The sequence below is a fragment of the Sceloporus occidentalis genome, unplaced genomic scaffold (genome assembly GCF_023333645.1).
Source record: "Sceloporus occidentalis isolate IW3139 unplaced genomic scaffold, rSceOcc1.0.p SCAF_27, whole genome shotgun sequence".
In the NCBI taxonomy this organism is placed as follows: Eukaryota; Metazoa; Chordata; class Lepidosauria; order Squamata; family Phrynosomatidae; genus Sceloporus; species Sceloporus occidentalis.
This window is the reverse complement of record NW_028317007.1, coordinates 4152269-4175323: the sequence shown is the minus strand read 5'-3', so window position 1 is coordinate 4175323 and position 23055 is coordinate 4152269. Positions and strand designations below refer to the sequence as shown.

At 42.4% G+C, this 23055-nt stretch overlaps 1 protein-coding gene across 1 annotated transcript in view; it reads right to left on the bottom strand.

Annotated features, from left to right (window-relative positions):
* LOC149299868 (progesterone-induced-blocking factor 1-like) overlaps positions 1–21945 on the bottom strand; it is a 74014-nt gene extending 52069 nt beyond the window's left edge. Inside the window, exons 1-8 of the mRNA XM_089485948.1 lie at positions 21703–21945; positions 20961–21061; positions 20527–20725; positions 8568–8687; positions 7228–7361; positions 6587–6695; positions 2464–2645; positions 1289–1414 (exon numbers count right to left, since the gene is read on the bottom strand). Coding sequence (XP_089342074.1) covers positions 1289–1414; positions 2464–2645; positions 6587–6695; positions 7228–7361; positions 8568–8687; positions 20527–20725; positions 20961–21061; positions 21703–21945 — 1214 coding nt within the window. The remainder of the gene's footprint in view (positions 1–1288; positions 1415–2463; positions 2646–6586; positions 6696–7227; positions 7362–8567; positions 8688–20526; positions 20726–20960; positions 21062–21702) is intronic.
* Positions 21946–23055: the final 1110 nt, after the last annotated feature.

Below are 23055 nucleotides of genomic sequence, written 5' to 3'. Positions count from 1 at the left end.
CATGCCTTCAACCCACAATCTGCCAACGAAGGCAGACAATTAAAAGATGGAATAACTCCTTTATTACATGGGGAAAAGCACTAAGATATTCTCACACAAGGTTTCAAAGGGTAAACTGTATGGTTTAAGGGCTGGAGACCAGTAAGGTAGAATAGTATACTTGCTTTAATTCCTCTTGCAATGCGATATAAAATCTACAAAAATTTTACTAGATTATGGTAACCAACAGAATCCTTGGGTATCGCTGCCCACCCGGCCACCACCGATTAATGAGGGAAATTTCTATCAATATTTCTATAAATATAATATGATCTAGTATTCAGCGTAACGATCACACATATCTACTTCTGAGTCACGCTTTAGCATCAGGAGGTCAGTAATGCCTTAGCATGATTAGATTGTATGTATGTATGTATGTATGTATGTATGTATATATATATATATATAATCAAATTAATCAAATTTTTAATGAAGAAAAAAGGATCATGGTCACCAACCATATAAGCAGAGATGAGAGTAAAACTACGGTGGGCCAGTTGTACTAAATCATCTTTCAAATAATAATACTTCGCCCACAGCCGCTTCACAGAAAGGGTGGCCATTGGCAGAAAGAGTTAATTAGACAAAGGCCGGGAGATTAGAAGATTAAGGCACAACCGGCTCTATCTAATGGCTGCATTAGAACAAAATCTCCAGGACAGTTCTCTATTTGTCCCTATCTGAAATCCAAGGAGTAAGGTGTCCTTAAAACATAAGACTAGAAGAGTTTCTTTTTGAGTGTTTATCTCATACTTATTACGGGATTATTAACTTGATTGACTGTTACCGGCGAATAGGTGGAGTCGGATAAAGGCTATAATTTTCGGCTGCTGTTGGCTTCCTCTGACATGTTATGAGCTGCTCATTCACGCACGGACCACTTTTATTGTTGTGTTAATTGTTATTCCTATGAGCAGGTTGTTATTTCTGATGTAACATCATACTTGGATAGTTTCTTCAAAGGCACTATGCAAATGTCACAACTTTTCCTAAGAACGTAAAGCAGTGACTTCATCAGGACACACCTAAGCAGCTTCACACGTGATGACAACGTTCCAGAAAGTTGCAGAGGGACACGATGTTAATGCTTTGCTATCAGTGTATTGCAACGGCTGTCCTACAAAAAGTAGCTTTCTAAAACAAATCAAATGCATATAAGCTTTACTGAATAATATAATATAAGGGTTTGCATCAATATTTACCAAGGGCAAGAACAACCATACTGTGGTCCAGGAACATCTTTGCTTACCTGTTTTCACGTTCATAAATCTCTTTTGATGCCCCTCGAAGCTGTTCAATTTCCTGGTTTGTCTTCAGTTTGATTTGTTCCAATTCGTGGCGCAGCTTATTTTCATACTCTGTTTTATAGTGGTCCCTGGGGGGAAATATGGCATAGGCGTGAGGAAACTGGAATATAATCATGTATAAAATACAATTATTTAATATTGAGTTAATCAAGTGCTAGTCTTTGCTCTGCCACTAGAGGGCGCAAGGCTAGATTGTCTCTACGTCAAGCTGCTGACCAAACATCTAGCTGCAGGATTTAATGGAAAGGCTGTTAAGGAGTAGCATCTAAAATGAATAATTTTAATATCATGTCCTGGCACCAACCCGATTCTTATCCAAAGGCGCAGGCAACCGCAAGGGTCCAGTGGCTAGCTTTTCCATAAACCAGGTTAAAACACAGTTTCTTGTCTTTTAGTGTCAATTTTGCTTATAAAGTTTGATAGCGAGGTTTAAACCGAGTTAACATAAATATAATAAATGCCTGATCGGTGTCAACAGCTAATTTGCTTGTTATCAAACTTTAAATCAAGGCAACATAAACGAAGATTATTTTCTCTGAAATATAAGCGTTGAAGAATTCTCCACAAAAAAAAAAAAAAAAAAAAAAAAAAAAAAAAAGGAGCTCTGCGAAGATTTAAACAGCACGACTTAACGTAATTAAGCTACTTGGGAATGGCCAATTATGTTTAATTGGGGTAAACTTTTCCCAAAGTTGATCATAAAAACAACAGTGTTTTTTCCATTTCTCTCATCAAAATGAGTCACCTTATGTAATTGTGCTTAATATCAACATGTATGGTAGAATCCCCCCCCCCACTATCTAGACAGTAGACCTCATACTGTTGTTGGCTATGAGCGGATTCATTGGCATTGTCTTGAAAAAAAAAAATATATTCATGACTTATACAATATGAGAGACTACCATGAGAAGATCTCCGCTGGCCCCGTATAAAATTCACATTTACACAACGGAGATGTCTTTCAAGAAATCTCTACATATTAACTATGCATCACGCAAGGCTCCTGGGGTTGGGCTTCCGAGTTGAAAAGTCTTACTTTGATGAATAAACCGTCAAGGCTAGGAGATCCAAAGGCCAGAAATAGCGCTAAGCTGTCTAAAGGTCAAGATTCGCTCACCTTGAAGCAACATATCTTTCGTATGTTTCCTCCCTTGCCTTTTTGGCATTCTCTAGCTGCGTCTGTAGACGTTCGACGCGGTCCTCGTCGTGGGCACAGCGGACATTTAGCTCCATGTTCTGTCTGTTAAGGAACTCCTTATCTTTTTGCAGCAGGGAAACCGATTGCTGCAGCGTGCCAATCTGCATGAAGAAGGAAAACAATGAAACAGTGTGCCATATCATCACAATTGCACTAACACATTTTCACAGTGTACACATGCGCTCAAAAGCTACGCACGCCTGTCCAACTTTACACACGCGCAGAAGAAGACCAGACATTGCTGCATTACCGAGTCAGAGATCAGGTTGCGCAACGGCCCCTTTAATACAAGGAACACAGACACGGTGACCTGCACACCTCAGGACACACAATGTGATCAAGTACAAATCTTCACGCCTAATAATATAACACGCAAGCTGGTATTTATCCTGATCTCAGAATATCGTGTCTAGTCTGCAGCCAGCAATACATAATCTAAGAAGTCAACTTCAAGTTCCCACAAATCTACCTATAAAGATTGTTTTGCATTTGTTTGTGAGAAATAAAGTGGAAAAAAAAGTGTTTACTTTGGATTGCGCTCTGCCTGTATAACAATGCAAACAAGTGTGATTTTTAATAGATTTTATTCCCAACACACCGAGGAACACAGCTTTCCAAACTTCATCTGCGCCACGCCACAAAAACACATTTTAGGTTTTCTTTTAGAAAATAGAAGTTAATTATAATACTCCCCGCGGCTCGCCGCTTCTTGGGAGAAAAGGGCAGTTAAGCCAAAGTATTGTGACACGCTCTCTTTCTTCTGCGAGTGCACTTTTTAAACAATGGAGTTTGAAGCCAACACTTATATTTTCAGAACGGCTTGGCTCTCCAGGACGTCCTTGGTATTTGTATGGAGAAAAAAAAATAAAAAATATTGATGCCTTTCATATTTTTCCCTCTGTTTTAAAGTAACTGTACATATTAGCAAATGTTAGCGTGTCATGCTAATCCCCTATGGATTTTACGTTTCTGTATAGATTAAAAAAAAAAAAAAAAAAGTGTTTTTTGTGTCATGATCCTCAAGGGCACAAAGCCTTCCCAGTATAGCTAAAACTACAGTAAATCAATAAAAAAATTAAAGTAACATTTTAAGACACAAAGTAACAGCCTCTGCTTGTTCAGTATTGGGATGGAGGGAAACCAACTCATGAGCTGTCAAAAACGAGCTTGTGGTGTTGAAGAGCAGTGCCAGTTCTTTTCTTGGCCCTTCGAAAAGCCTCACTTCCTAAACAAAGCGAAACCCATTAAAGCTTTTGGATTAATACCTTCACTTTCATTCAAGAAAGAGCCTGTAGTAAAGAAAAAACCGTCAGACAGAAAAAAAAAATAATGACTTTTTTTAAAACCCAAAGTTAAAAACATAATACTGACACAGGCCAGTTTTCTCAAACGTCTGCAGACGCATGTGGTCTCCAAGGTTTTTCTATGGCTCTCGTCGTACGGAGAAGCCTCTCTAACTTTCTCACGCAATGGCTAGGTCCAATATTTAATTTTATTATATCCAACAGAGCATTAATCATAATTTGTCTGGTATGCCTTATGAGAAGGCGAGTACAGTTTTTATATACACGAAGGTGAGTAAGCAAGTAGGAACAAGATCATGTGGATAGAAGTCCATGGGCATTGTAAGCAGCGACAACATTAAATGTTAAAGCAACAATAACAGCACAGTAAAAATAAAATGGCATAGCATGAAGACAAGGCTGTCCTAAAAGTACCTTTTGACATACCGCAATGACACTTCAGAATTATAAACGCTGGCCTACATTCGTAAATGGTAATTCTGGCCCTATATGGGAAGTATCAGTAGGAACATTTCATTGGTTTCCATACTTTATCCCAGACAGTCTCTTTAAACTATTATGCTATTTAACAAAGGGCTCGATGGCTCAAACCCAATGGCTCCAAAGGACACGAAAGGTCTAGGATTTACAGATATTTATATGGCAACACAATGGGTTAATCTCTAACCCTGGAGGACATGGTTGGTGATCGCTATTCTAACTAATACAACCAGGTGTCCAACCTCTCAACGGGTAACTAGTATAGAAGTGCGTCACCATTAGAAACCTTTTTTTTTTTTCTTAAACATGGTTTCAGCCCATACCAACTGCTTGGCTAGTATGGATATTTTTAAGCTAGGTGAAAAATTATTGTAAATAGAAAATTTCAGAATGTGTCAGTGTTGGTCACATCAAACACTCCGATAACAATAGCATCACATTCACAGCAGCTATGCTTAAAAAAATCATGGTTTTCAAACAATGTTTCCTGGGATGTTATCCAGTAATCATTAAAGAAGGTCTGTTGGAAATGTACAATGATCTGTTGTTTTCTCTCCAAGTTACGGTTACGCACTTGAGCCATCAGTTATTCAAAGTTCTTATTTGTGAACAACATGGGAGCATGAAGCCACCAGCACTGCACATGTATGAACTATGGGAAGCCTTCTCTAGCAGTGGTAACTCATGATCTCAACTGAGCGGTCACCCATCACAAACACTCTACTCTCCTCAAACATTCTCTGTATGAAACAATGCCATTGTGTGACATTGAGATTTATCCACTAAGGAGAAAACTGTCAGAAGAGTTGGGGTTTTAACTCTCCCACTTCAATATTCATTTTGAAGGGCCAACTCTAGCAGGTTTCTCCCTCAACAAGGGCTGTGACGGCAAGAGAGACTTTGAAGGAATTGCACTACTTTATCTATATAGTATACACGATGAGCTGCTCACTGAGATAATGGAGTCGAGATACAACTCTCCCCTTAGTGAACAAACCCAGAAGTGTATGCATGAGTGATGGAGACTATGTCTGTGTGAGAGAACAAGTGCAGACATTTATATGTTAAATTAACAACTTCAACAGATCATCCGGACCCCATCCAAGCAGTCCTCTCCTATTGTTTCACTTCCCCCTCAACCACCGACTAGATTGTAAGCTCACAAGAGCAGGGCCCTCTTCTCCTGCTGTACCAGTTTGTTATTGTATGTGACTTTAAATTATTCCACTGATTGTTAGAGCGCTACAAAATCTGCTGGCGCTGTATATAAATAAATGTAATGTAAATTTACCTAAACATATATATACACTAAACACTGAGGTTTATTTGCCAGTTTGGTATTTGGCACAACTACGCAATGTTAATCCAATATAAAAACACTGATGACTACCCACTAGCAAACGTGGGGTAAAAATCTGTCCAAGAGTATATACTTTGAAAATGAACACATTTATTCTATGAAACAAATAGAGCTGCATTTTTATACATATGTATTAAGATCGTATCATTTACAACGAGCCGGATAAATAAATTCATTATAAAAAAGGTATGGTTACTGATATTTTATTTTACAATGTCGCACACAACCGGAAAGCAGATCATCTCTGATCACGGCCCAAGGTAGCGCTTACCAAAAACAATACATAATAATCAAAAGCAATTTACTTCCTAAAACTTTAAATATACATTAGTGTCGCTGAACACACAACGTTCAGTTTATCTGGGAATGCGGCCTGCTTTTAAAGCAGCGCAAACCACACAAGGAAGTATTCTTTTTTTTTCCCTCTTATTGTTGGCATACGGTTTATTTCCAAATATTTTCCGAGCCGCGGCATTTCTAGTGGCAAAACAGGGACAGCCTTGCTCTCACGAGCTCAAACACAAGCAGGGTTGGTTTTAATATTTTGATGGGTATGCTTCAAAAAAACGACCAAACATGGATTAGTAAACCCTGCAAATAGTTTATTTTATAAAGCACTGTCAAACCAGATGGCATCTTTTAATTTGCTAACAATCAACGTGACCGATACCTCCTACGTGGTTAATTAAGAGGCTGTGAGCCTTATTATAGCATGTTATAAGTCACTCCTGTTAGCCATATTAAAAACATGTTAGGGCATATATAATAATATAATATATATATATATATATAATATAAAAATTGGGGAGGTTTCTGACTAAGGACATATATATCCTGAAGAACACAGGCCATATATTAAGGTCGTAAATCCTGGATCATTAAAACACCTCATACTCACCTCCTGAGCTAAATCATTATGATCTTTCGTTAGTGACTTATGAGAAACTTCCATTATCTCAAAATTCTTCCTCAGCTTGGAAAGTTCGTGTTCAAATGAATCCCGCTCGCTGTGAAAAAAGATAAAAATAGATTAGAGAACACGAGTGGTTATTATGGAAATCAGCATTGGTATTCCTGTAACACAGCTTGGGGTTTATTTACTTACTTAGTAAACATCCAAACACATTAGAGAAAATGCTTCAGGATACCCCTGTTCAGAAGCCAGACGTACGTATGACATAATTAAGGAGATGTGTCAGCGATGAGCGCATAAAACCACGAACCAATAACAAAAGGAAGACTGCTGGCATGCCCGAGAAAGTTTCTGTGCAGTCAACATTATTTAAATGAGATGTCAGAGACATTAAACTGCCCCTTTGAGCAAACTCATTTCGAGGGGAGAGTGGAGGAGGAATGTAGAAATAGTTGAATGAGTGTATGTTTGGTATATGTTAAAAGTAACGCTGTAGATTGTTTCAGCCATCCCTACATGCTTCTTTTTTTTATAGCAAGTCAGTCTAAAATTGTTTTGGGACCAGTGTCCTGGAAAGTTGGACGTTGATAATGCCATTCCAGCCACACAAGAAGCCCATTCGTTACCTTTTCACTTTGTCATAATTTTCTAATTTGTAGTCTCCTTGTTGGATCAGCTGCTTTGTGTCGGCCAGCTGAAGTGTTAGTCTCTGGCATCTTACTTCTAACTCGGAGCGACATCGCCTCTCCTCTTCGTAACTCTGATGAAATGAATAATTTTTGAGCCACTGAGAAATTGTTCATATATGAACCGCAAGCACAAATTATACAAAAACAAACAGAACACGATGTTAAGAAGCCGATAAAAAGTCTAGGCCTCACACTGTGGTGGTGTTAGATACACCTGCAGATGGAGTAGGATCTGGTACACAACAGCTAAACAAGAAAGGCATTGTTGTGAACAAGTTTGTCTCTAAACAGTAAACAGTGTACAGAACAAGAGCTCTTGGCATCCCGATCTTTACAAAGAACAACAAATGGGAAATCATTTGCAGGAGGACCAACTGTTTGCAAAGGTACAGAACTCAAGCGATGCTGATTTGCAACAACTACCAAATCAGTTCCAAGGCTAATCTCAGAGGCTAAACCTGATCTTTGGCATGTCCAAAAAAGTATATCCCACGAGAACCTGAGCAACCCACTACCATTAGGGGTGAGTAGTAGTGAGCTTCTCCTGAATTCTGCCCAAGTGGAACAGAATGAAAAGGTACCTAGAATGGGACCTAGTAAAGAACGTAGCAAAAACACAAAACCAATTAATAGAGCAAAAATCTAGAATGCATACTAGTCTATGCGCCCCGGTATTTTGATATATCATTGCATACTAGTCCGCAAGATATGTTTTTCTACGGACACACACAATGTTGCAAAACATCTGCAGGGAGTTGAAAAACATGTGCTAGATCTAGGCTTCTGCACTTTCGGTGTTTAGACTTAATTTCATAAAGCAAATATTGACTAAGACAAAAGGTCAATATTACCCACCAACAGAAATAAATCAAGATGCTTAGTAAAACAGAAGCAGACTAACAGCTAGTAATTCTACTACTTTGCAATGCTAAGTTGCATGAATCTAAAAGGAAAACAGAGATTTAAACAGTACATTCTGTGCAGAGAGAAAGTCATACATAAAAAGGTATAGAAGAAACGGAATATATGATACATGTGAATGGGTGGAATTTTTTATAAGAACAGGACTAGCCACTAACACAGGCAGTAACAGCGCATTTATGGAAAATGCTCCTATTGATTTCAATGGGACCGTTTTCTTGCCACGGATTGGCTGCTTCAAAGAGCAGGAGATCTGTGGGAGCAGGGCTGCCGTTTCTGTGCTGGCCATACATTCTTCTACAGAACGGGGTGTCAAGGACAGTAAAACTGCTACAGATTTACACTTGCTTTCACACCTCCATCAAACTCCTCAGCTGCTGTTTGCACCCATTCAGCTCTTCCGACCGCGTCTCGTTTTTCATTTGAAGTTCATTTGCTTTAATTCTCATTGGCTCAACCACTTCATAGAAGCGAATCTGAAAGCACAAACAAAACTGAGTAGGTTAGTGAGAAATACAAAAACTTAAGAAAATGTGTCATTTGACAATGATGGAAAAAAATGTATCAATAACTTTTGTAGAGCCTAGGAATATTGATGTAGTTACAGATTTTAAAACCCCATATTGTGCGCATGCAAGCAGCATATTCTTACCCAAGAATGTATTGTTCTTATCTATTCCCTGGTAGCACCACTAGAAATCTAGCTATGCCTATGCTAGTTAAAGCAAGAACAACTCCCTTCCCTCGGTGCCCTAACAGACACGACTGCAACATCAACAATAGAATTCTATTGAGTGGAAACAAAAATGCGCAGTAGAGGAACAGATCACAGGAGAGCGCTCACTGGTCAAGATAAGGAAACCACTACTTATTAAAGTTGTCTCGGGTATCAGACATTACATCCGGTCAACAGTGTCTTGTGAACATATGTAGGGTCTTCCACACCTCTGCCTTACATATCCGCCTTGGAGCGACAACACCTTTAGCCCAAAATGTGGACAGAGCCGTAGTAGAAAATAACATTTTACCAAGGGGAGACTCTGTTCCTGAATTAAGGTGGAACAGCAGTAGAAACCCTGACCCTAGCTGACACCTGACCCATAGATGTTCTGCCAGTTTAAGCTGTGTAAAGGCACTTCCAATTGTTATTTGTACCTTCAACGTGGTTAGTTGAACCCCCTTGTCAAATCCTTGCAGAACATTTTCTATACAATATGTTAGAGATACTTGAACCAGATAATATTTGGTCACTACACAAGTCAACAAGCATTGGTCACTCATTTTTCCTTGTGTATCATTGTGTCTATTACTTTTGCCAACAGCCCATGTTTTTCAGTGTCCTCAGTACGTGAGGTGAAACTCCTCTGGATGTAGATGACCAAACAAAACTTCCTTGACATCTTAGAAATGATGAAGACTAGAAAAAATAACTCTGGTATTCCTGCTGAGGAACTGTTTTTGTCAGAAACTTGTTTACTACACGGTTTAAGGCTAGGCATCTGTGTTGTTTTGATAAAAGGACAGGGAGGTATGCAATATTGGGAGTCCAGGAAGTTGAATTCTTTGTCTTGGGTGTACCCTTAGCCTCCTGCCATTGGGATCAGAGAAGTAGGACATCTTCTAGAGGAATGGTTGCTCCTCTAGAAGCTTTTGAGACATTCGCTCTAGGCACTTCCCATAAGTCGAAAAAGTGTTATGCATTGCATCGGTTGTCAGACATCTATCTGGTAACCTCCACTGATCCATATTAATAACATATGTTTTATGGGCCAGAAAGGCCATCGACCATCTGAGATGTCATTATAAAAATCCAGAGAGGTTCTAAGCTCTAAATTAAATTTCTCTATTTCCTAAAAGAAGAAGAAATGGCAATAAATCACAAAGGAAGAATTTACTCGGGTCAATTAGACAGAACACCAACTGACTAACCGGCTAAGAGCACTATGTTGCCCCTGTACCCAAGCTGCTTTTTCAGAACCCTGACACCAGGTCGCCATGGTGACAAGAAATTGCTTCCTGGTGCTTTCAGGGAACCATTGTACATTCAGTAAAATGGCTCAGTACCGCCAAAACACCCCCACCCTACAAACTAAGCATACCACTGGCACGTGCTCCTGTCCTCAGTCAACAAAGGCAGAGGTACAAAAAGTGTGTGTTAGTATGTGCATCTATGTAGGTGTGTGTCTGTGTGACTGTTTTACTGTAAGTATGTTAGTGTGCGTGTTAGTATGCGTATGTCATTATGTTATGAAAATAAAAAAAATTGTCGCCTGCATTTTCTGGTTGGTTCGTAAAAAAAAAACACCAGAATTTTGTCAACCCCTGTTTTTGTTGAATACAACTATTTATGTAACTTCACAATGATTAGCACAAGCTAATCCGGACCTAATAAAAACTAAAAGATGTACACAACACCTTCCAGATATTAGTTTCTTTAAAGTTTGGACCGATTACACTGCACCCATGGCAAATTGCTAATATTTTGTTCCAGCAGGGGATTCCACAACATCTGATATGAATAATTCTCACACCCTGTACACGTATGATATTCTAAGCTCTAAGGAAGATAGAACATTGTTTTCTTATGTCAAAACATTTAAGAATAAAATTACTCATAGCCTATTTGCTATACAACAGACAGATCTGCCAACAAATCTGGTTCCATTAGTATGTGCCATAAACAAGGTTAACTCTTTACTTACCGCTAGACTAGGATTGACAAACTGCTGCTCAAGGTTGCATTAGAAGTCTGGTGGATGGTTATTTCAATTTTTCTTAAATGCCCTAGAGTCAGTTTCATGGCCATATTTCAATATATTTTGGACAAGAGGCCTTATTAAATGTCAAAATGAGGCCATCAAATGAAATTAAATCCACCATCTTGTGATCTCGGACCTTTGGCCAGATTTGCCAACTAAACCTTCAAATGAATCAACCTGGATTTAATTTATTTACTCACTTGTAACTGTAGTTACAAGTTAACAAGATTTTCCGTCAACTTGAAATAACTATTTCAAGTTGTCAGTGTTTAAATGTAATTTACGATGAATAGTTAAACATGTATGTATGCAAGAACTATATAAAGTATCTCTAACCTCGGTGTAGGGGAGACTTTTCAATTGTATGCAGAGACTAAAAACCCCACAGATAATGAAAGGAAGCACAGTTAAATCTTACTTTGACCATTACATAGGGAATCTATCAGTGCTACCCCTTCAAAATTTAGTAGAAAACCTGGAAAATGATACTGTAGCATGTTTAACAAATCGGTTTAATGGATAGAAAATGTTTAAAAAAAAGATTTATGTTTTTTCAGGTTTGAACAGAATAGAAAACTTCTCATCGGATAAGCGACACATGCATTTGGAGTGTTTAGGTAGAGAACCTGCACACTTCAGTCTGGGTCCGCAACAAACTTCGAGAAGTTTCATCAGGGTGGGGGAACACCATGGGAAACTCGTCTCTTGAGTATAACCCATGTTTCGTGTGTCCAAACCAGGACATCTTTGATTGGGGTGGCTGTAGGCAGTGACAGCACAGACGTCCATAGATTTAACAGCTGTCTGGGCCGGTCAAGGGAGGTCAGTTGATCTCCCCAGCCAGTCCATGATCTTCACTGCAAGCAAAAGCAAGACAGCGGTGTGCGTCAGGAGACAGTGCTCGAAAAACCTGACTGTCTTATAGGAAAAGGGGACGGTAGCAAGGAATGCTTAAAAAAAAAAAAAAAACTTAGTAAGGATGTATAATTCGGAACAGGAGCTTATGCTCTGCTTTCTTAGTTTTGATGTACTAACTTAATATTTTAATTAATTATAATTTATTATTATTAATTATTTTTAATATACTTAATATTTTATTCCAAAAGCTTGCTAGCCACCATTGTACTTTACTGGCTACTAGTATACCATCATTTCATCCAATAATAAATTCACTTTGATCAAACATTGTGCACGTTTTCACAGTAATTCATGTAATTATTGCGCCACCATGTGGCTATACCACGTAAAATACCATCAGTGTGTTTCAGTAACAAATTAAAAACAACAGAATCAATAAATCACTTGAAGTGCGTCAAACAAAGATCTATAGAGTTTAATTGGCCCTTTTATTCTGATTTATGCATTTATGTCCCCAAATGAACACGTTTTCTTGGGACAATGATCAAGTTTCCAAAAGTCATTCAGTAGTTCTGCAATGTGAATTTTAGCAATATCGATAGTGGGAATATGGGAACTAGGTCCAAAGTCATTTAAAAAGTTTGTAGGTTCTTTAACTTCATGCGAGTTTCTACTAAATATTGATTTACACATTGAAACCAACATGGACTTTGCTTGAATGCTGTAAAACAAGCAGCAGGTTACTTGCCTTAGGTTGTAATTAAAGAACACTAAGCACAAATTATTTGCAATATCTCCACTACGATTATTCTATCATGCTAGGTAACACCAGACATTTATAAAATTAATAAGTAACTAAAGTAAGTAAGACAAGGCTGTGACAAAATCGACAGCACAAGGGTGTGTGGCAGTGGTGTCACTTACTGATTCAAAACCTGTGCAAATACTTAAAGGGAGACTACAGTTTGAAACAGGAAGTTCTACTTACCGAGAGCTTCTTTTCCCTGTCAATCCCTGGTGACACTAGGATAGACTCCTCCTCCGTACCTGATAGGGCAGGACTCAAAAACTTTAAAAGGGCCCTCCCCTCCTACTAACACCAGTGAATACCAAAGACCACACAGGCAAAGCAATCTGATGCAACAAAATTTATTGAAAAGAAGGGAGGGAACAAAAACGTGTCACCAGGGATTGACAGGGAAAAGAAGCTCTCGGTAAGTAGAACTTCCTGTTTCCCTGCCATCCCAGGTGACACTAGGATAGATTTACCAAAGAAGAAGGGAGGGCAAACTAAGGAGACAAAACAGCCTCAAGGACCTTCCGACCGAAAAGAGAGTCCTCCTGAGCCATCTGGTCGAGACGGTAATGCTGCACAAAAGCGTGGAGAGTCCGCCAAGTAGCTGCCTTGCAGATCTGGTCGGGCGAAAGACAACATCTTTCAGCCCAGGAAGTGGAGACTGCCCTAGTAGAGTGGGCACGGATCCCCACAGGAGCAGGTTGGCCGGGTGCAGAATATGCCAAGGTGATGGTTGCAACAATCCACTTAGCGATGGAAGACTTGGAGATACTGATGCCCCTGTTGGGCCCTGAAGAGGCCACGAATAAACGAGAGGACTTACGCAGGGGTAGAGTCCGTTCCAAATAGATGGTGAGGCATCTCTTCAGATCCAGAGTGTGAAGAACTTCTTCTTCATCCGAGCCAGGAGCAGGAAAAAAGGTAGGTAACACGATCTCCTGGTTCTTGTGGAAAGCCGACTGAACCTTGGGTGCGAACTCTGGCGGCAGAGAGAGAACCACCTTATCCGGGAAAAAACGGAGAAACGGTTCCTTCATAGACAAAGCCTGGAGTTCACAAATCCGACGAGCGGAAGTAATCGTTACTAAGAAGGCTGTCTTCAGCGATAATAGATACAGAGAAACCGACTGAAGAGGCTCAAAAGGAGGTAATGTGAGTCTTCGAAGGACGAGATTCAGGTCCAACGGAACCATCCTGGTGACCGAACGAGGACGTATCCTGACGATGGCCTTGGCAAAACGTCTGATCACAGGCAGAGATATAAGCTCGAACCCGAGGAGAGCACTGATGGCAGAAATCTGCACCCGGATCGTAGAAGGCTGAAGTCCACAGTCGAATCCTTCCTGGAGGAAATCCAGAACAGAGGCAGAGGAACAGGAAGTTGGCAAAATCCCCTTGGAACAACACCAACTGTGAAATCTCTTCCAGATCTTAATGTATCGCAGAGAGGTAACCTTCTTTCTACTCTGCAGAAGAGTCTCAGCCACATGACAAGAAAATCCTTGAGCTCTCAGCAGTCCGCGTTCAATCTCCAGGCCGTCAGGTGGAACACGGCAGGGTTTGGGTGTAGGAATGGACCCTGATGTAGAAGGTCTTTCCAAGCTGGGAGCTTCAGAGGGGGAGAGAGACCTAGAGCGATCAAGTCGGAATACCAGACCCGCTTCGGGCAGTCTGGTGCTATCAGGATCACGGAGGCGTGGTCCTTCTTGATCTTCTGTAGGACCCTGGAGATTAGGGCAAACGGAGGAAAAACGTATGCGAGACGGAAATTCCATTCTTGTGAGAAGGCATCTATTGCCAAGGGATGATCCTGAGGCCTGAGGGAAAAGAAGACCGGAATCTGAGCATTGTCTCTGGATGCCATCAGGTCGATCTCGGGTAAGCCCCACCGTTGGACGAGTAGATTGAAGGCCATCGGATGCAGAGCCCATTCGCCGCTTAGCACAGGAGTTCTGCTCAGGAAATCTGCTTGAGAATTCAAAGTTCCTCTGAGGTGAATGGCAGACAGAGTCATGTGATGGGACTCTGCCCAAAAGGAAATCCTGAGCGATATATGAAGAAGCCGAGGACTTCTTGTGCCCCCTTGTCTGTTGATATAGGCTACCACTGCTTGATTGTCGGAACGAAGCAAAATGTCTTTGCCGGCGAGCAGATGCTCCCAGTGATGCAGAGCTTTTTCTACTGCAAGCAACTCCAGACAGTTCGAGGGAAGAAGTTTCGTAGCCGGAGACCAGAGACCCTGCACAAACAGGTCCTGATACGTAGCTCCCCATCCCTTGACGCTGGCGTCGGTGGTGAGAAGTACCTTGGAGACAAGAGACCATCTTCTCCCTGCGGCAAGGACGTTCCGTTGGAGCCACCAGGAGAGGGAAGCTCTGACCTGCGGAGGAAGACAGACACGCCTGTCCAGAGCCAATGGGTTGTCTTCCAGATGGTTGAGGACAAATCCCTGAAGAATTCTCATGTGGGCCAGAGCCCAGGGTACTGCATAAGTTGCGGAGACCATCTTGCCCAGCAGGGACATACATAACCGCAAGGAGCTGCGGTGCGCAGAGCGAATCCTGCGTACTAGGAATCGAATCCCCTCTATTCTGGCAGTCGGAAGGAAAGCTTTCCCGGAGCAGGAATCCAGACGAAGACCCAGGAACACTAGATGTTGAGAGGGAACGGTGCAGGATTTGTCCCAGTTCAGAATCCAGCCGAGATCCTGTAATGTGTTGACCACCGTGGAAAGATGAACCCGAAGAATCTGCGCTGACCGGGCATGGATAAGCCAATCGTCCAGATAAGGAATGACTGAGATTCCCTGGACACGGAGATGGGCCGCCACGACTGCCAGAAGTTTTGTGAAAACTCTTGGTGCCGCCGACAATCCGAATGGAAGGGCTTGAAACTGGAAATGCTGGACAGTTGAACCCCGAGGAATTGCCACTCTCAGGAAACGTTGATGGGACGGATGGATGGGAACATGGAAATATGCATCCTTTAGGTCTAATGAAGCCATGAAGTCGTTGAGGCATAAGGTGTCGAGGGTGGATCTTACGGTTTCCATCCTGAACCTGATGAACTGGAGGTGACTGTTCAAAAAACGCAAGTCTATGATTAGGCGAAGACCACCCGGTCTCTTGGGGACCAGAAAAACCGGAGAATAAACCCCTTGGCCCAGTTCTGGCCAGGGGACAGGAACCAGGACTCTGAGGTCTGACAACTGCTGAATGGTGGATAACAGGACTGACCGCCTTGCCTGGTCTGGAGGAAGGTGGGAGATCAAAAAACGGTCTGAAGGTCTGGTCCGGAATTGAAGTTGATATCCGTGCGATACAATGGCTCTCACCCAGGGATCTCGGGTGAGTGAGAACCAATTGTCGGTGAAAAAACGGAGCCTTCCTCCCACCGGAATGGAGGAGGCGTCATGCAGCGTTCTTGGGGTCTTGAAACGCTTTGGGGAAGGCGATCCTGTCAAATCTCCCCCTTCCGCGAGGGAATCTGCCTCGAAAGTTTTGTTCTCTAGACGAGGGGTTGAATCTAGAACTATGGCCTCTAGATTGTCCCGGGAAAAAAGGCCGAAAGGACTGGCGTCTTTTTGAAGGAGGCTTTCGTTGAGGCATCCAATGCTTGTCCCCTGTGGTCTTCTCCAAAAGGGACTCCAGCTCTTCCCCAAATAAAGTCTTGCCCTTAAAAGGGATATTAAGAAGCTTGTTCTTAGAGGCATTATCCGCTGCCCAGGCCTTAAGCCACAAGGCCCTTCTGGCTGCCACCGAAGCGCCGAAGCTCTGGCCGTCATTCTGATGTTTTCAATTGAGGCATCACAGAGAAAATCCACGGCCAATCTCACGGCAGCAACATTCTTGAGGATAGTCTCCCTGGAGGTTTTGGCAGCAATATCCTCCTCGATCTGGGAGAGCCAAATTTTGACAGCTCTGGAAACTGAGGCAGAAGCAATTCCAGGTTTAAAGGTCGCAGCTGAAGCCTCGAAAGATTTCTTAACTGCAGCTTCGGCTTTCTTTTCCATATGGTCAGAAAAATGAGAGCCATCCTCAAGCGGCAGAGTAGTCTTCCTGGAGACCTTCATAACAGCAGTATCCACCAGCGGGGTAGCACAAAAATCAGCAAAGTTCTCATCAAAGGGAAACATGCGTTTAACCCGTCTGGACAGGTTAACCCTCCTTTCCGGGTGGTTCCATTCCTGCTTGATAATGTCAGAAAGCGCAGGATGAACAGGAAACGAGGCAGACTGTTTGGAGAAGCTGGCACCAAAGAAAGAGTCATTTTTCTGGGTGGAGGCCTCCTCCAAATGCATAGCTGATCTCACAGCAGAAATTAAAGTCTCAATTTCCTCCACCGGGAATAAAAAAGAACTTTCCTCCCGGATCTCTCCTTCCTCTGAGGAACCTTCCTCTACCTCAGGATAATCAAACTCAGAGTCTGAGAACAAGGGCTGACGCCCCAGAAGAGCAGGGTCTTGTACCGCGGGAAGGTGATGATAGGCAGGAACAGGAACAGGAACCGACTGACGGAAGGCAGAGAAGGTAGACTGCATCTCCTCCTTAAGCCAGACCAAAAATTCCCTACCCCCAGAGGGCTCAGAATCCGCTACAGACCTCAGGCAAGCGGAGCAGAGTTTCTTCCTTGAATCCTGCAAAGCCTTGTGACACCCAGAGCATTGGGCATGTTTAGACTTCATAACAGCTTTCTTAGGCTTGTCCTCAACAGAGGGCGGCTCAGAATTATCAGGGGCCGACATGATGAAAGATGCAACAGCACCTGAGCAAAAGAAAACAGCAGGAACACACACAACATCCAAATCACTTACCTTCTAAAATATATATACAGTGAAGGGAGCTGAAATTAGGCTGGAATCTGCAACAGCAGAGAATTTGGCGCCAAAATTTTAAATTACAACCAAAACGAGGCTTGGAACGCACAACCGGAAGTGCAGAAGCCCAAAACCGGAAGACATCAGACGCCATATTGGCCGAAGCCAGTAAGCCGCAACAGCGGCATCTGTAGGCCGAACAGCCAGACCGGCAGGCGTCCCCGGCTATAGGAGGTGCCGGCAACCCGCCGGATCAACGTAAACACGGCCGGAGGGGTTGCCGCGGTAACCGCCAGGACGGCGGCCACGATCACCGCCGGGATGCCGGTGCAGCCGAACACCGCCGGGATGCCGGCGCCACCGCGGCCCGATCACCGCCGGGACGACGGTGCCGAGATCACCGCCAGGACGACGGTGCTGCCGCGATCACCGCCAGGACGACGGTGCTGCCGAGATCACCGCCAGGACGACGGTGCTGCCGAGATCACCGCCAGGACGACGGTGCTGCCGAAGCCGCGAAGACCGCCGCGACCGGGACAAGCGTGGGCGACGCAGCACCAGCCATCAGGCTGAGGTGCAAGGTATCCCCCAGGAATGGGGGCTTAGCCCGGGGAAACGGCTCAACCTAGAGCCTAGAAAATAATAAAAGGTAGACGAGTCCCCTACCTGGTAGGGCAGGAAAAAAACACTGGTTTTAGTAGGAGGGGAGGGCCCTTTTAAAGTTTTTGAGTCCTGCCCTATCAGGTACGGAGGAGGAGTCTATCCTAGTGTCACCTGGGATGGCAGGGAAATTAACTCGGCGTTAAGGATGCTGATGCTGCCGGTAGAGGCAATCAGCTGCAAGGAGAAATAAAACAAGTGTCCTTCTCCAGCTGATGGCTCCTCAGCCCCATGCAGTGTGGAGTAGATTTGTGCATTTGGATTCATACGAAATCTCCAAAAAGAAGGCACCCCCCCCCCAAAAAAAAGAAAAATAATGAAAGCAAAGCAAAAATTGATGTTTGAATTTTGTGGGCTCATTCACGCCTACTCTCATTCACTCTCTCTGTCTCATTATGTCCTCCGCTGAGCACTTCTATATCTCCCAACCCTGCTTCTTCTCTAGCAAACTGGTGAACTTGTGCAAAAATGGCAGAGCTTCAGGTGACATCTTCTCCTCTGACTGAAGGATGAAGAAGTTCACAGAGGTCATGTCCACGGAGATGTGGATGAAGGAAAAGACGGAATACAGAAGCGAGAAATACAAGAAGATGAAAAGGATGCTAGAGAAGAAATGGAGCGTGAGAGAGCGAATGAGAATGGGAGCGTGAGAGAGCGAATGAGAATGGGAGCGTGAGAGAGCGAATGAGAATGGGAGCGTGAGAGAGCGAATGAGAATGGGAGCGTGAGAGAGCGAATGAGAATGGGAGCGTGAGAGAGCGAATGAGAATGGGAGCGTGAGAGAGCGAATGAGAATGGGAGCGTGAGAGAGCGAATGAGAATGGGAGCGTGAGAGAGTGAATGAGAATGGGAGCGTGAGAGAGTGAATGAGAATGGGAGCGTGAGAGAGTGAATGAGAATGGGAGCGTGAGAGAGTGGTGTATATGTATAGTGCTGGAGAAAATCTGTACTTTGTGTGTGTGTGTGTGTGTGTTTATAGTGCCAGATTCAGTGTGTATGTGTCCATAGTGTTAGGGTGTGAAATTCTATATATTAATAGTGTTAGACAGTGTGTATGTGCATGTTAATAAGAGTGTGGTGCTAGTGTCTATGGTATTTTTGATGTTACAGTACAGCATTGCCATGTGTGTATGTCAGCATATAGTTTTAGAGTGTGTGTATTAGTGTATGGAGTTAGTGTGTGTACATGAGTGCGTGACTGTAAGGTGTTAGTATTTACGAGCATAATATGTTAGTGTGTGTCTGTTACTGCATGGTGTTAGAGTGTGCAAATATGTGCATGGCAAGGATCGACAAACCCTGGGCACGAGGAAAATTAAAACATGATTGGGGAAGAAAAAAACCCAGCTCCTAGAGCCAAACCAAATTCGTTGACCTCTGTTCTCTGTGCAGGTCACGTTAGCCTAATAAACTTACTTAATACGGTATTTAAAGAATATTCCTGGCTGCCAACATACAAGATGTCAGTGGAATTTTGCCTACAGGCCTAAAGTGGAACAAAAAGCTTTAAGTAAGGTTATATTGGTTAGTACACAGAACAGGTTCTCTGTTTGTAAATTACTTGAGCATCACAACTAAATATCAGTGGGTTTTTAGACAATAAATATACTTGAACCAGTAAACACACAGATGGTAAACCTGATTAAACAAAGGATTCAAGCGTGGAAGGAATCTTAAGAAAAAGGGTAATTAAGGTTTTTTGGAAGCTCTTTTATAACAGAATGTATCGTGTCAGAAACATCTGTTATTATCTCTTGTTTTATTTTCTCCAACGTAAGAAATATTAAAACAATGGCCAGGCACTTACTGACACGATCACACGAGAATCAGGATATCATGGTTTGGTTTCAGCACGTAAAAGTCACGTAGCGATGAGTATAGTAGTTTAGTGTTGGAAAACATATGGGTGTTTAATTTATATTATTTTGGCCCTACGAGGGGAAGGGGGAAGAGTTAAGTTGAAGGCCATGTTTACTAAACACAGTAAAAGAGTAAACCAATGCTCCACCTTATAGCAACTGCACAATGTTTTCACGAGGCTAGGCTATAGACCTATGATTAGGAAATAACATATAAGGTGATTTTTTAGGTTATAAAAAGATTAAAAACGCTTTGAACCATAACAAACATGTTCACGTTTCAACTGTCCATCCTTTTTTTTTGGGAGCGATTTTTTTTGTAACGCCTTCTTTATATAAAAATAAACATATGAAAAAAAGAGAATTTAGTGTCTCTTTCCATTAAAAAGTAATGGCTACAATGGGCGGCAGACACAATCATTATATAAAATTAACTATACTGGCCTGATTATAAGCATGACTCTTCCCCGTATATACTGACATTTAAAGACAATCAGAACTTTACAAAAATACATAGATGTGTACGAAAAAGGCAAAAACGGCCTCTGTTTGAGAACAAGTACTTACAGAGACGTATTCGGGGACTGAAAGTTGCTCCTCGGGAAGGGAAGACAGCTTCTCGTACATTTCTTTAGTAACATTAAGGTCGCGTAAACTGTTACGGATGGCTCCTGCAGTTTCCCGTAGCTGTCGATTGGTCTCTTCTGACTGTTTCAGCCTCAAAAAGAGGGTTTCTGCTTCTTTCCTCATTTGTTCGCGGTTTTTCCTATTGAATATGAAGCTCAAAATTACCTCTCTACAAAATTATATATTTTTGAATTCATACATCTTGTTTCATTTTAATCTCTAAACACTATTACACGGGTGTGCCATGTCCACCAAGCCGTAATATGTGGGATTTGGGAACGTCTTTAAGGTTTACGGTCTACTAATAGAGCAAAAAAAGAATGGGACGTTATTGCGTTTCCAATACATGTTATGTACCGATTTAATGCGCTTACCTGGAATCTTCCTGCTGTAATTTGGACTGGGTTTCCAATTTTAATGCCAGAATTTGTTTTTGATGAACTGCATCATTCAGCTTCTCTTCCAGCTCTTCTATCTATACAAAGTTAAGCACAATGTAAGGTAAACACAGACAGACAACCAGGGCCAGCCCAAGACATAATGCCGCCCCCCCCCCCCATTATCTACCCTTCCTCTCCCTCCCTATTATCTACCTTTCCTCTCCTTCCCCCCCCCCCCCCCCTTTGTACTTACCTTACAGCAGTCCTGCAGGGAGTCTCCCTGCTCGGTCTCGGTGCCGGCTTGTAATGCTGAGCACCGGAAATGACGTCGCCTTCCGGCGCTTAGCATTACAAGCCAGCTGCCGCCTCTTCAAAAGCACCGCCTGGGGCAGTTGCCGCACTCGGCTCCATGGTAGGGCCAGCCCTGCAGACAACTACCATACTGAAATATGTTAGAATATTTTTTTTTGCTTCTCTTATGTCTCAGTCTTGCTTTGTCTGGAACTCATTCATGAGATATATATACATATATATCCAGACCGGAAAATGACTCTGTCCATGGTTTAAAAAACACACAGTGCAATCTCAGCCAAGCATTCAATATAAATGCATTACTCCATATAGTTGTGTGCCGATAGGTACTTTGACGACAGGTACTTTAACTTTATCATACGTGGATGGATTGTGATAATACTCCTAGGAATTCTTTCCTACATGAACCCAAGGAGACACATACCTTTGTCATATATTCTCCTTTTAAGTTGTCGATCATCATGTTTTTCTGAGACAGCTCTATCTTCAGATGCTGGAGGTTGTGAAGCAGTTGCTTCTTTTCTATCAGCTGCTTTGTAATTTTGGCGGAGCCGTTTCGTTCTTCGGAAGAAGAGACATCATCTGTAGGGACCGTGGTCTCTAGGCTTATGTCCTCAGATTCCAGGGAGCTTGAGATGTTCACTTTTTTGGAGGTTTTTGTTGCCATCTTATAGGAAGCCATTAAAGAAATATTATACAAATCGATGGTGACAAACGTGATGCAAAGGTCACAGAAACCAATTGATTGTCTCATTTTTTTTTTACCAATCATGCCGTCTAATCCAAGCCTTTTGAGTACAGCCGTCAAAAATCGAAATGGATAGTATTTGCCTGTCTCTTCTGTTAGGGATATTTATATGCAGAACCCATATTTTATCAAATTTGCTAATAAACACGCTGAGCCAAGTACCTCTAGCTAGTGTACTTATTACAGTAGTACAGTGGGACAATAATTATTACACAGAATCAGATTGTGTTTTCATCGTGCCATTGCTTAGTAGTGAGGGAGGCGGGCATGCTGGCACATCTCATAGCGTGCCCGAAAGCCAGCCACGGGCAATAACATACCATAAAATGCAAGTAGAATCCTAAACAGAACCGGACGGCAGATAAGAACCATTAAACCCATGTAATCTGCTGGAACGACTCAGATCCTAATTGATCCTTGGTCTTGTATTTGATTTACGAGAGCCACGTGCCCATCCCATGTACGTTTATAGTTAACATCTACTATTTCTACTGGGAGGCTGCTCCACCTATCCACTCTCTCGAATTAAAAAAAAGATGGTTTTGGGAAACGCTGGATGTTTTTGGTCCAAAACAGGCTCCTTACTCATGGTAATTGTGTCATATGTTTAGTCTAAAATCCAAACCCGCTATAATTTGTACATCTTACTCTTCGTGATTGTGAATACTTAGTAGTTAAATCCCATCATATAGGGAATGATGACTTTATACCTATGACTTGGGTAATATTCTCGGGGTTGTAGCGCACTGACATAGCACAGTGCAGGAAGCGAAACGCTCCACAGATATTACCGAATTCAGCAATGCTCGCAATTCCGCGTGTATGTATCGCAGGAGCTCGTTATAAGTACATACCGTTTACCGCCCATCCCTTTAAAGCCGTTGCTCTGTGTGGCGCTGGCTCGCCCGCCGAGTAGAAACACAAAAATCCCAAAAGTAAAACTGCGCAAGCGCAGCCCTCGCTTTCCGCCCCTCATACCCAATGAAAACAAGGTAACTCATGGCAACCTCTTAGCGTCACTTTTATATC